Here is an 11,339-nt window from a genome sequence, read left to right on the forward strand (position 1 = left end):
CTGTGGAGTAGTTAAATAATTGGAAGCATGTTTTAACTGATTTTTTCAGTTAATTGGATCTTAAAGAGGCAATGTAAAGAAAGTAAAGGGATGAACTAACAGGAAAACAGCAAGCTTTGAGCAAATGTTAGTAAAGATGGAAAAATCCAGTCAACACCTATTCCTAAGGCAAAGGGTTAATAACTTTGCCAGGTAAACAGATACACACTCACACACTCACACACACATACACACACAAAGCTCAAGAGATAAATGTGGGTCAAGCCGGTGACTGTAGAAATCTCAAGAGAGAAAACAAATGACTCAGATGTGGGAAAATATTCAACCGTCTTTCTAATCAAAGAAGTGCAAGGAGAAATAATAATGTACCATTTCTCACCTGTCACGTTATAATATTTCTGAGGAAAATACCCAGTGCTGCCGAAGATGCTGTGAGACCCGCATTCCTTCACTTTGGGGCAGCAGTGTGACCCCGTATGTCAATGGGAATCTTTCAGGCAGACATGCCTCTCGATCCCCCTTCCTCTCCTGGGAGCTGTCCCGATTTTGCACCTACCATGTACCGAGCACCAGCGGTGGGCCAGCCCCTGGCCCTGGTGCTCTTCACGAGCCATTGCTGATGGCGTGGTTGGTGCATCAGGGTGACCCAGATGGGAAGAAGCCGGTCTGGGAACCCAGCCCGGGCCCAGCAGCCCAGTGGCACCTTCGCTGATAGTGTTGAGCAAGGGAGTTCCCGGGGGGCCCCTCACTCTCCTTGCAGCAAGCCTAAGGCTTCAAACCAAGAGAGCCAGCAGCCCCAGGGCCCCTCTCCCCATCCTGGAGCCGTGGAGGGAAGGGCCTGTAAGTCAGCTCCGGGCTGACTGGGGAGGTGATGTGGGCTGTCCCATGCCTGTGTTGTGGTTGCATGGCCTTCACCAGTGTGGGGGCAGCGAAACCTCATGAGCTGCTGTTCCTTCATTCCTCAGGGAGTCGTTCCCGATGATCCTCGTGGCCAACAAGGTCGATCTGATGCACTTGAGGAAAATCACCAGGGAGCAAGGAAAAGAAATGGCGACCAAACACAATGTAGGTTGTGTGTGTGTGTATTTGTGTGTGCGTGTGTGTTGGAGGGTCAGGGGATGTTAGAGTCGATAGCCGTCACTCCTGCAGTCCTGGTCTGCAGATTAGCACCTGGGCCTACTAGGGAGCGGGCTAGACTCCACAGAGAGGCCTAGCAGGCCATGTGGGATGTGGGATCTTTTGTGAAACAAGACAACAGACCAGAGAGAAAGCACCCTCTCATCAGTCAGTAGAGGCTCTGACATGAGGGCCAGGTACCTTCACAGTGGCCTGCAAGCCGTGGCGTTCAGGCCACCTCCTGGCCCCTGACATGGCAGATTCCTCGTGGGCTGTGCAGACATTGGCTTCTGTCGCCTTCTCTAAGCCAGCTGCCTGATTATGCTCAGCCTCCTCAGCATCGGCCACCATTCACTGAGCCCTGCTCCGTGCCAGGCATTGTGCAGGGGGAGCATTTACTCCTCACAGCCACACGCTGAGGTGGGTGGTGTAATTATCCCATCTTACAATGGGTCAGACCGAGGTTTGCCCAGGCCGCCCAGTGACTATCAGCAGAAATCCTAGCTTTTTTTCAGTTCACTGTGATGCCCCTTTGCCCTCTGGATGGTGCTGGGTGGGGTCACGGGCTTCTTCCCAGCCCTCCCCACACTGGCGCAGCCCGGGCCCCTGGCCTCACTGGTCAGTTGTGTGGAGGTCCACCCGGCCTGCTGGGAGCGCTGCACAGTCGCACCTTCCCTCTGCCTGGTGGGCCCCGCTGCGTGAGTAGAGGGAGGGGCCCACTGCGCATCAGTTCTGCTTGTCTCTGCCCTCTGAGTTCATTCACATATTCATTCAACAGTCCTCGGCCCTGGGAGACAACACTCCCTGCCTCGTGCTGCTGACTTCTAGTGACAGGAGACAGACAATAAACAAAGCAAATTAGAGTCTGTCAGAAGGTGACATGTGCTGCAGGAAAAAGTAAATCAGGGAAGGGGGTAGAGAATGTGGAAATGGGGGGCTGCTTTTCCAACTAGGGTGGTCAGGGAAGACCTGCGGGGAAGGGTCATGCCAGTGAGGACTCATGGAGCAGAAGGAATAAACCATGTAGATATCTGGGGAAAGAATGTGCCAGCAGAGGGAATAATCAGTGCAAAGGCCCTGAGGTGGGAGTTTGAGGAACAGCAAGGAGCCAGTATGGCCAGAGCAGCAGCAGGGGTGAGTGGCAGCTATGAGGTCGGAGGTGGTTTAACACATTATGGGGTTTTACCAAGAGTGAGAAGGGAAACCACTGGAGGGTTTGGAGCGAGGAGTGACGGATGTGGTGAGACTTAGGGCTACACAGCTTCTGTCTGGTGGCCATGTTAAGAATGGTCTGTAGGGGCCAGGGCGGAGCAGGAGGCCAGTCAGGGGCTGTGACGATAACCCAGGTGCAGGCTGACCTGGACCAGCGGGGTGCCTGTGGAGGTGGCGCCATGCTTGGGTTCTGGGTCTGTTCCTAAGAGAGCCAGCAGGATTGGTTCACAGATTGGATGTGGGGTGAGAGAAAGAGGAGGGAAGTGAGGATGACTCCAAGGTTTGGGGCAGGAGCGACTTTCAGAAGACTGCAGTGACAGTCAGCGGGCTGGGGAGACCGTGGCAGTAAGTGTGTGGGGAAGGCGAGGGGCCCGGCTTTTGACGTCTTTAGTTTGAGGAGCTGAGTGGATAATCAAGTGGAGACGTCAGACAGCAGCCAGATAGACCCGTCTGGCGGTAGCATCGGAAATTGGTAACACAGAGATAGACTTTAAAGCCATCAAACCCGAGGGAGTGAGGATAGATAGGGAAGGAGTTTGGGAGTGAGGCCGGGGACCCTTCAGTGTTGTGAGGGTGGGGAGATGAGGGGGTGCAGCCAAAGGGACTGAGGGGTCAGTGATATGCGAGGACCAGAATGGGGTGTCATGGGAGCCAAGTAAAGAAAATGCCTCAAGGAGGAGGGAGTGATCGAGATCACCAAGACAGGTGCTGCCCGGAAGTGTCTGGGTGAGGGCTGGGGACTGACCGCCGGGTTTAACGTTGGATGCAGGCTTCGTGGAGAGTGCCCACGTCCTCCCAGGTCCCAGACACCCTGCCTGAAAGGGTGTGCTAAGGGCTGTCACAACGCCTTCTCGTGTCCCTCCCAGCAGCCCTGGGGGGGGTGAGGATACTGCAAGGGGTAGCAGTATCCCATTCTGCAGATCAAAGGGAATGAGACACAGGAGGGTGAGTGAGTTCCAGGGGCCTCCCAGCTGGTGAATAGTGTCCCCATCCCCCCAGAACCCAGGGCCCCTGTCTCTCAGCCTACGTTTCTACTACAGTGAATGCTGCTGCCTCCCTTATCATTTGACAAATGACTCCATGAGCTACTATCCTAATTTTAGAGCTTGTACGGCAAGTTCCTCTTAGCTGACCGGGGCAGGTCACCCTGACCTGATGCAGGAAGCTGGCATTTCCTAGCCCGTTTCCTAGCCATTTTATTGCAGGTTTTCCCCTGGTTAAAGTCTTGTTGCTGCTGAAATCCTGGAATTCTAGGGACCCAGATAATGCACATCAGCGTTTCTTCAGTGGCAGAGGCAGGACCCCCAGAAGGAAGGTGGAGGGTGTCTGGGGACCCAGGGGATATTGCAGTGTACTTCTAAGTGACGCAGTGGGACGGCCAGCAGCAGGGGGCTGAGGCCCCTGAAAGCTGGGACAGACTGAGCTGGCAGGATTATGGGATGCGAAGGGGCTCCAGGTAGGTCCCAGCCGCAGCTACAGGTGCCTGCCCGCTTCCCTTCCCGGCTCGCACAGGGAAGAGCGTTGTCCCCGCCTCACAGGGTCTCAGAGGACTCCAGCTGCTGGGCACTCCCAGGCACCTGCCTCACCTGGGAGAGCCTCCAAAGCTGACCTCGGCACCCCCACCTGTCCTGGGGGAGGCCAGGCAGGAGGTGGAATCCGGTTCAAATCTTGATTCTCTGCTGGCTGCTGTGTGGCCTTGGGCGAGTATGTCACTACTCTGAGCTCAGTTTCCCCAGCTGCAAAATGGAGATACTTGCTTACACCCTGAGGGTTAACGTGAGGATTAAGCGAGGTCAGGATATAGAGACCTGGGAGGCCAAACAGCTCACACTCATCTTGGTTAAACAGCCCACAGTCTCAGTGGAACAGCCCACAGTGGGACCGCCTACAGCGGAGGGCGGTTTCCTTTCCGTGTTATCCAAGGCTCGGATATTTGTGAATGACTGGTTCAGGGGTCTGAGCCACGCATGCCCTTTGTGCTCTGCCGTGGGTGTCTGGTCAGCTGCAACAAGACCCTGCTTGAAGCCACAGCAGCGTGTGAACATCTGATCTGCCGTGATGAGAATCCATCAGTGGGAAGACACTGACTTTATTATGAGTTCTGGGCAATGGTTTACAACATGCTCCTCTAAATAATAACCCAGCTCCCCAGACATTTAAAGTCGACTGTTTTTATTGTCTTCACTGTGCTTTTCTTTTTCAAATGTATTATAATGAAACGGCTTTATCTTGTAATCAGGAAAAAGTTACGGAAAATACCCAAATTCTCCAGTCTCCTCCCAGATGGCTTACCTCCACCTCCCCTGGGGAGGCCCTGCGTGTTGTGTGAACTCCACTGTCTCCACCAGTGTGTGTGTGGGGGAGCGAGCCCTTCCTGCCTTTGTGGGGTCCCTGTTACAGGAGAGGACGAGCGCTCAGGACTGTGTCCTGACCCCATGGAGCCTTCCTTCTCCTCCCTGTGCCAGCCCAAGCCTTGGTGTAGACGGGGCCCTTGCAACCCATCCTGCAGGATCATCTTCCACGTCTCCCAACGTACAGCTGCCTTCTAGCCAGGCGATGATTCCACAGCATTAAACGTGCAGACACGAGCCTTCCGTACACATGGCTCAACTCCCAGGCTCAGAGGTGCAGAGCAAACAAGAGCTGGGCCAGGCAGGCTTGTTTTGGGGGTCGGAGGCACAGACCGGCCAGGGGTCGCCAGCATGCAAGTGCTGCCCATGGCATGGCCTCGCCACAGCCTTTCCCACCCGAGTCCCTCTGGAGGGCCAGGGAGGAGGGGAAGCATCACCCCAAGGTCGAGAGATAGACCTTGGAACGAAAAGTGAAGAGAAGCAGCACGTATTTTAGTTTGATAAATGAAACAGTCTTTAGTCTTCAAGTGTATAAAAAGATCATTTCTGTTCTATTTTTAGGGAGCTATTAAATATCTCTGTGACTAGAGAACAAGAGAGATTGGAAAAGCTGTCAGGAAAACTTTCCAACCTTAGAGAGCAAGAAGCCGCCGACGGGCTGGAGGCTGAGGAGCCAGGGTCCTGGGGAGCTTTAAAGCACACGGCCCCCTGGGCGTGGCATTTGGGGACGGGGCTCTGTGGAGCTCAGTGCTGCTCTTACCCAGCTGAGCTTTGCCTTTCAGATTCCGTACATAGAAACCAGTGCCAAGGACCCACCTCTCAACGTCGACAAAGCCTTCCATGACCTTGTTAGAGTCATTAGGTGAGCCGGCCCCCCCCACCGCCCCCCTGCCCAAAATGGTCTCTGCAGCAGGACAGGCGCTGGGAGTTGCAGGGACACACGCTCCTTGTTCCCAGGCAGAGGTGGTGGCTCTGGGCTGGTTTGGATTTCTCTACCTCCATCCATATCGTCCTGCCCTCCACTGACCTTTGCCCTCCCCGCTACCTGTGGGTGAAGCCAGCACACCAGCTACACAGAAGCGCCTTCCTGCCCAAGCGCAGCCCAGCCCCCTCTCCAGCCTCCCCTGGTCCTGCAGCGCAGGCTCCCTGGGGGCAGCGCCCCCATCCCCCTCACCCCCCGTGCTTTCCCAACACCGCAGCCGTCAACACGGGGAAAAGCAGGTCCAGCCCCCCCTTCCCCGCCCTGCTGTCAGAGCGCCCTTTGACATCCACTTGAACAGCCCACACTGATTCCCACGGCGCATGTGTCTCTCCTTTCCAGCCCCCACTGCGGTCAGTCTCCAGGCTGGTCAGAAATCCCAGGCCACAGCCCCGGGATGTTCCTTTGCATGGTCAGGGTCTGAACCTTGATCACCTCGTGCTCAGGTGACTGGAACAGCCTCCTGGCCCGTCTCCCTGTCACCACCTTTCCCGTTTCCAAAATCTCCAACATTCAGAGCAGCCCACCCAGCAGTTCGCAAACACCCAGCGCTGAGTGTGTTGCCTTAGGCTGCTGACCTCCAGGGCCACTGGGTGGTGGTGAAACCACATATAGGTTCTGACCCGACCTTTGTGACCTGACCCACGCCTCCCCCCCCCCGCCCCCCCGCCCCGGCCCCCAGGGCACACACGCACACGCTCCACAGCCTCCTCCTCTCCTCATTCCCGGCATGGGCGTGTGCTTAGCCGGCGTTCGGCACTCCTGAAGTGATTGTCACGTGGGCACTTTGCCTCCAGTTAGGATGTGCCACCGCTGGGAGGTTGCAAAGTCTTGGTTACAGACCTGTAATTCCAAGGGCAGGTTTTAGACATGAGAAACATTCACAGACAACATGTAAAATGCTTTTGTACTCAGTTGACCTGTTATTTGATCTAAAATATGAAACACGGAAATAGAGGCCAACACTATGTAGCATAACATAGCTTACGACTTAAATAAATGTGGCCACAGCCTGATGTCAGGATTTCTCTTCTGTGAATGACCGGTTTTTCCCTGCCCTCTCGCCCTCCCCCTTTCCTTGCCTCAGAGAGGATACCCGGCCAGCCCCTCCTCCGGTGTCTAGGAGAGCAGCATGCCCCCGCCCGCCCCGTGCCCAGAGCTGCAGACGCAGGGGCAGGGAGGGGGGCTGGGAGAAGCACAGCCCATTCTGACTTTATTTTTCTGCCTTCCATTGTCTCAAAAGGCAACAGATCCCGGAAAAAAGCCAGAAGAAGAAGAAGAAAACCAAATGGCGGGGAGACCGGGCCACTGGCACCCACAAACTGCAGTGCATGATATTGTGACGGGCCTGAGGCCCTGGGCACAGTGACTGTGAACTGGCCAGCCCTCGGGACCCCTCCACTGCCTAACCGCACTGAAAACCATTTCTAACCAGACCCTTGGCCCGAGGACTCGGCACAGGGAGGGAGGAAGGGAGGAGCTCGGGGCTGGCTTTGCCGAAAGGGCAGAGGCTTTCCCGTCTGACAAGGGACAAGGAAGTGACACTCCACAGAAGCAGCACCTGAGCCCCCCGTGGTGATCCCACCCGGTCCCCCCCTTGGTGGCTGTGTTGTTTCTTTGAACTACATCGTGTCGGTTCCATGTGGAAGTCTTACCCACGTCCAGAGTCCAGAACAAGCCATGAACAAGCTTCCCCCGCCCCCGGCCACAGTGTCTGAGCTTGGGTGTCTTTTGTAGATTTTTAAATTATTTTAGTGATTATTATTTTATTAAAAGGGTCTGTGCCCACTGCCTGGTGAAGTTTCACATCTTCAGCAGACCTCTCTGATCTCATGTCTGGAATATTGTTGTTGTTGTTTTGACTGAGTTTTTCCAGCAGTGCCAAAACTCAACTCAACGTGGAAGTGGGCTGAGGGAGAGACTGGAAGTCAATGGGGACCGGAGCTGGAGGCCTCGGGAGAAGCAGAGCTGCTCACGGCCTGTAAACTGGAGAGAAGAGACGTGTTCACCTAGAGGGTCTTCCCGTGGATGAGGATGCAGCTCTTAGGAAACAGGATTCTATTTTGCTGAGGGCAGAGGCTGGCACGATGTCCCATCTAACGGGGGTTTTCATCATCCTGGAAACGTGTAAACTAAAGCAAGCTGGTTGGCTTTGCCGAAGCGTTCCTTTATTTTTCAGAGGTGTGGGCTCAATTCTGAGTTCTCCACGGCCATGTAAGGGCTTCCTCAGGCCCATCTCTCCCTGCTCTCTCATCACCTGGGCTGCCTGGTGCCTCTGACACAAACACACGGACATGGGCGTGGATGTGTCTCCACATCGAAGTAAGCTAGTGTGGACGCCATCCAGCAAACTCTAGTTCATGCTGAACCTTAACCACAAGTGATCCAATCCTGTTAGCACTAAGACAGCAGCGAGACCTGAAGCCATCTTCCCTTGGAGTCAATCAGCTACCACTTCTCACGCCCAGTCAATGTGCAAACCCCTTGAGCATTTACCAACTGACTAATAGGTTGCCCTTCTAGCGCACACTTCTCTGAACCTCTTGGATCTTAACTATAATATATAATTGGAGGAGAAAGGAAGGTTGGGGCACTGACATGGCTCCCATACACTTGTTTCTGCAAGGGGACAGTCCCCCAGCTCCCTCATGATGCCCACCTCCCTCTCAGGTGCTGCTGGTATGAACCTAAGGCTAGAATTTTCCAGCCAGGGTGGGGCTGGAGGGGCAGCAAGAACAATAGCGCACCCCTGAGAGAAGGTCAAAAGATGAGGTGGCACGGCTAGTGGCCTTATTTTCCTTATGTTACAAACCAGGTCACTAGGCAAAGTAGAACATCCCTCAGCAGGTGGCCTGGCCACTGTTTGGAGAAAGAACTCCCAGGACAGTGAGCACCCAGCTGGACATCGGGACCCCTGATCCTTCTCCCGTTCTGGGCCTGTGCTGGGTTCCTACCTCAGCAAGCTCGCCAGCACTGAGGAGCCCAGCCGAAGAGCGATGCTGCTGCAGAAGGAGACAGGTGGGACTTCTGTTAGTTGGAAATCAAACTTCTTTGGCTAAATGGCCCTTTTTTCTGACTCTAAAAGGAAGGATATCAAAGAACATTCTAGGTCAGGCACTTCAGAGCTTCCCAAGATCCTGTCATGTTAATGGGCATTTCAAACATTAACAGGACAGGGCTGTTTCAGCCCCTCTGCTCCTCTGAGCCATGTCCCCAGCAGCCCCACATGCAGTGTGATGGCAGCTATAGACCAGAGCCGAGGAAGAGGCAAGGCAGGCCGGAGGACATAAGGATGGAGCTGCTTCGTGTCAAGGGAGTGGTGAGTAGGACAAGAAGCCCTGCACACAGGGGAGTGTCCACAGCCAGAGAACTTCTGCCACACACGGACCACCACCACACACCCCTACCCACTGTGGAGGCTGCCACTCCCTGAGAGCACTGTGTGGGGAGTCTCTTAGAAGCAGATCAGATGACCTGGAACAAAGCCCCTAACCATGAAGGTAACCAGACAGAGGCCTTCCAACCACTTCTGGTCCCCCCAAGCAGGGCAGTGCATCTGCCCCACCCCTGGCCCCATCTGCCAGGGCATCTGCCCTGCACTCAACCCACAGCGTAACTCCATAGTCCAGGTGGCCTTCCGCAGCCTCTGCTGTTGAGGCAACAGTCAGCCTTCATCTCCATGACATCGTTTTCACCATAGGTGAGATGGGTGAATAACACTTTTAAAAGCCAGTTCCTTGTGTTTTAGAGGACCATGGGCCCTTGTGGCAGTGACAGCTTCTAGATAGGCCAGAGTGGGATGTTTCCTGGGGCGTCCCCAGTATGTCTTCTCCATGGTCACCTGGCAGGGTTGGTCTGGGAAACCATTTGGCCACGCTACTCCATGACTGAGGATCCCACTGGGACTTGTGTCTTTGGTGACATCTTGCTGTTCCCACTGTTTTCTCAGACCACCTGAATAGTGCTACCATCATATCTGCTGGAGCATACCCTTCCTGAAACCCCCTCACTCCATACCCTTGCCACAGTGTACTCTCAGATTTCCTTCTACAGTTCTGACACCCCCCACCCCCATAGAGGGCTCTTTTTCTCCCCAGCAGGCAATCCCAGCCATCCTTCCCACCCCCACAGCCTGGGGCTATGGCCACTGACTTCCCCTGTACTTTGCCACACAGGGGACGCTTGGATGGTTTCTCTTAGGACTTTGCCCTCTACTTTCTTGCGGCGCTTGCTGTGGAGAGTGCCTAGTAGCCTAGTGTGGCCTGTCTCACTGTGCCAGGAGACACGACCCACTAGCACACAGCAGCTCTACCCAGAGGCCCCTCAGACGTGGTACAGTGAATCCAGAGCCACAGACAGGTGCCCTCCGTTAGCAGCCCATTGGATTACAAAATCCCATATTGGGCTTCTTCCGAATGAAAGATACTTGAATTACTGAGCGCCTGCGAGCGCCCAGCTTCTGTTACACAGTATTAGCAGGTGGCCATTGTCGTGAAGGGAGAGTGATGCCTGAAGATCTCGAGGATGCTTGAGCCTTTTATGTAACTTTTTATTAAGTCTTTGTGTATCTCCACTCATTAATAAAGAAAAGCAGAGGAGCGCGTGTCTGTCCTATTTCCTCTCATTCAGATGGTCCTAAAGTTTGCCCGAGACCATTGTGAGTTGTCGGTGTCGGGCCCAGAACGCCCCCTCTTACGGAGCAAACCTAAGTAAGGAGGAGATGGCTGGGGGCCGAGGGGCGTCTCCTTTCTGTGCGGATTGGAGGAGGAAGGTCGGTGAGCACAGCGTTTAGACACAGCCTCTGGATGTCAGGCAGCCCTGGATTCGGGCTCTGCCGCCGACCTTTATGTGCCTTTGAGCAAGTGATCTGCTTTAATTGTCAGTGTCCCGCCTGTGAACGGGACAGCAGTGGGCACCTGCGGAGTAGACCGAGGGCTAAAGCTCCATCTGGGAGCTCGTGGTCAGGAGCCCAGAAACGGTGCTCTTTGTAAAGGACACCTATTGGGTGGTCCGATGCTGCTTCTCAGGGGAGCTGCCCCCGCCCCCATCCACAGGACTATAGTCCTGGTACAGTGTGATTTTATTTCTCTGTTGATGGAACCTGCTGGGTACTTGACCAAGCTGAGCCTCTCAGGGTCCCTTTTTCCAGGGAATAGAGGCCTAATCTCTCTCTTGGTACTTTTTTGGGTGACAATAGCTAAAACATGTAAACCCAGGAGCTAGAGGGTACTTGTCACACCCCCTGGGCTGGCAGCAGAGAAGGCCAGACCGCAGGGAGGGGTGGGGGTGGCCACTCAGGCCTGGCTGCTGCCCCTTCATTCATTCCACACATACTTGTTGGGCTCCACCATGCACTAGGCATACGGTGGGGAACAGGCAGGGGGTCTTCTGACAACCAGTTCTCCTTGAGTCTGTATTCGTTTCCTGATGCTGTTTTAAAAATTACCACAAACCTAGTGGCTTAAAACAGAAGTTTGTTCTCTCTCAGTTCTCGAGTCCAGAAGTCCAAATTCAGTAACATTGGGCTGACGTCACGGTGTCGGCAGGGCTGTGCTCCCTCCAGAGGCTCTAGAGCAGAATCCGCCCCGTGCCTCTTCCAGCTGCTGGCAATCCATGGCCACATCACTCCAGTCTTCAAGGCCAGCGTCTCCAGACCTCTCTCTTCTCCATCTTCACATCAC

At 54.7% G+C, this 11,339-nt stretch overlaps 1 protein-coding gene across 11 annotated transcripts in view; it reads left to right on the forward strand.

Annotated features, from left to right (window-relative positions):
• The window catches only part of MRAS (muscle RAS oncogene homolog), a 58,673-nt gene extending 48,417 nt beyond the window's left edge, over positions 1-10,256 (forward strand). For 6 of the 11 annotated variants that reach the window (XM_070493395.1, XM_044754380.2, XM_070493396.1 and 3 more), the window contains 3 exons: positions 966-1,065; positions 5,462-5,541; positions 6,902-10,256. In XM_070493395.1, the coding sequence (XP_070349496.1) occupies positions 966-1,065; positions 5,462-5,541; positions 6,902-7,001 (280 nt within the window). In that variant the 3' untranslated portion in view covers positions 7,002-10,256. Of the gene's footprint in view, positions 1-965; positions 1,066-4,176; positions 4,493-5,461; positions 5,542-6,901 lie in introns of those variants that run through there. The other 5 variants (XM_044754379.2, XM_044754377.2, XM_044754378.2 and 2 more) reach the window with 2 other exon arrangements.
• Positions 10,257-11,339: the final 1,083 nt, after the last annotated feature.

The sequence above is a fragment of the Equus asinus genome, chromosome 21, assembly GCF_041296235.1.
Source record: "Equus asinus isolate D_3611 breed Donkey chromosome 21, EquAss-T2T_v2, whole genome shotgun sequence".
NCBI classification, from domain to species: Eukaryota; Metazoa; Chordata; class Mammalia; order Perissodactyla; family Equidae; genus Equus; species Equus asinus.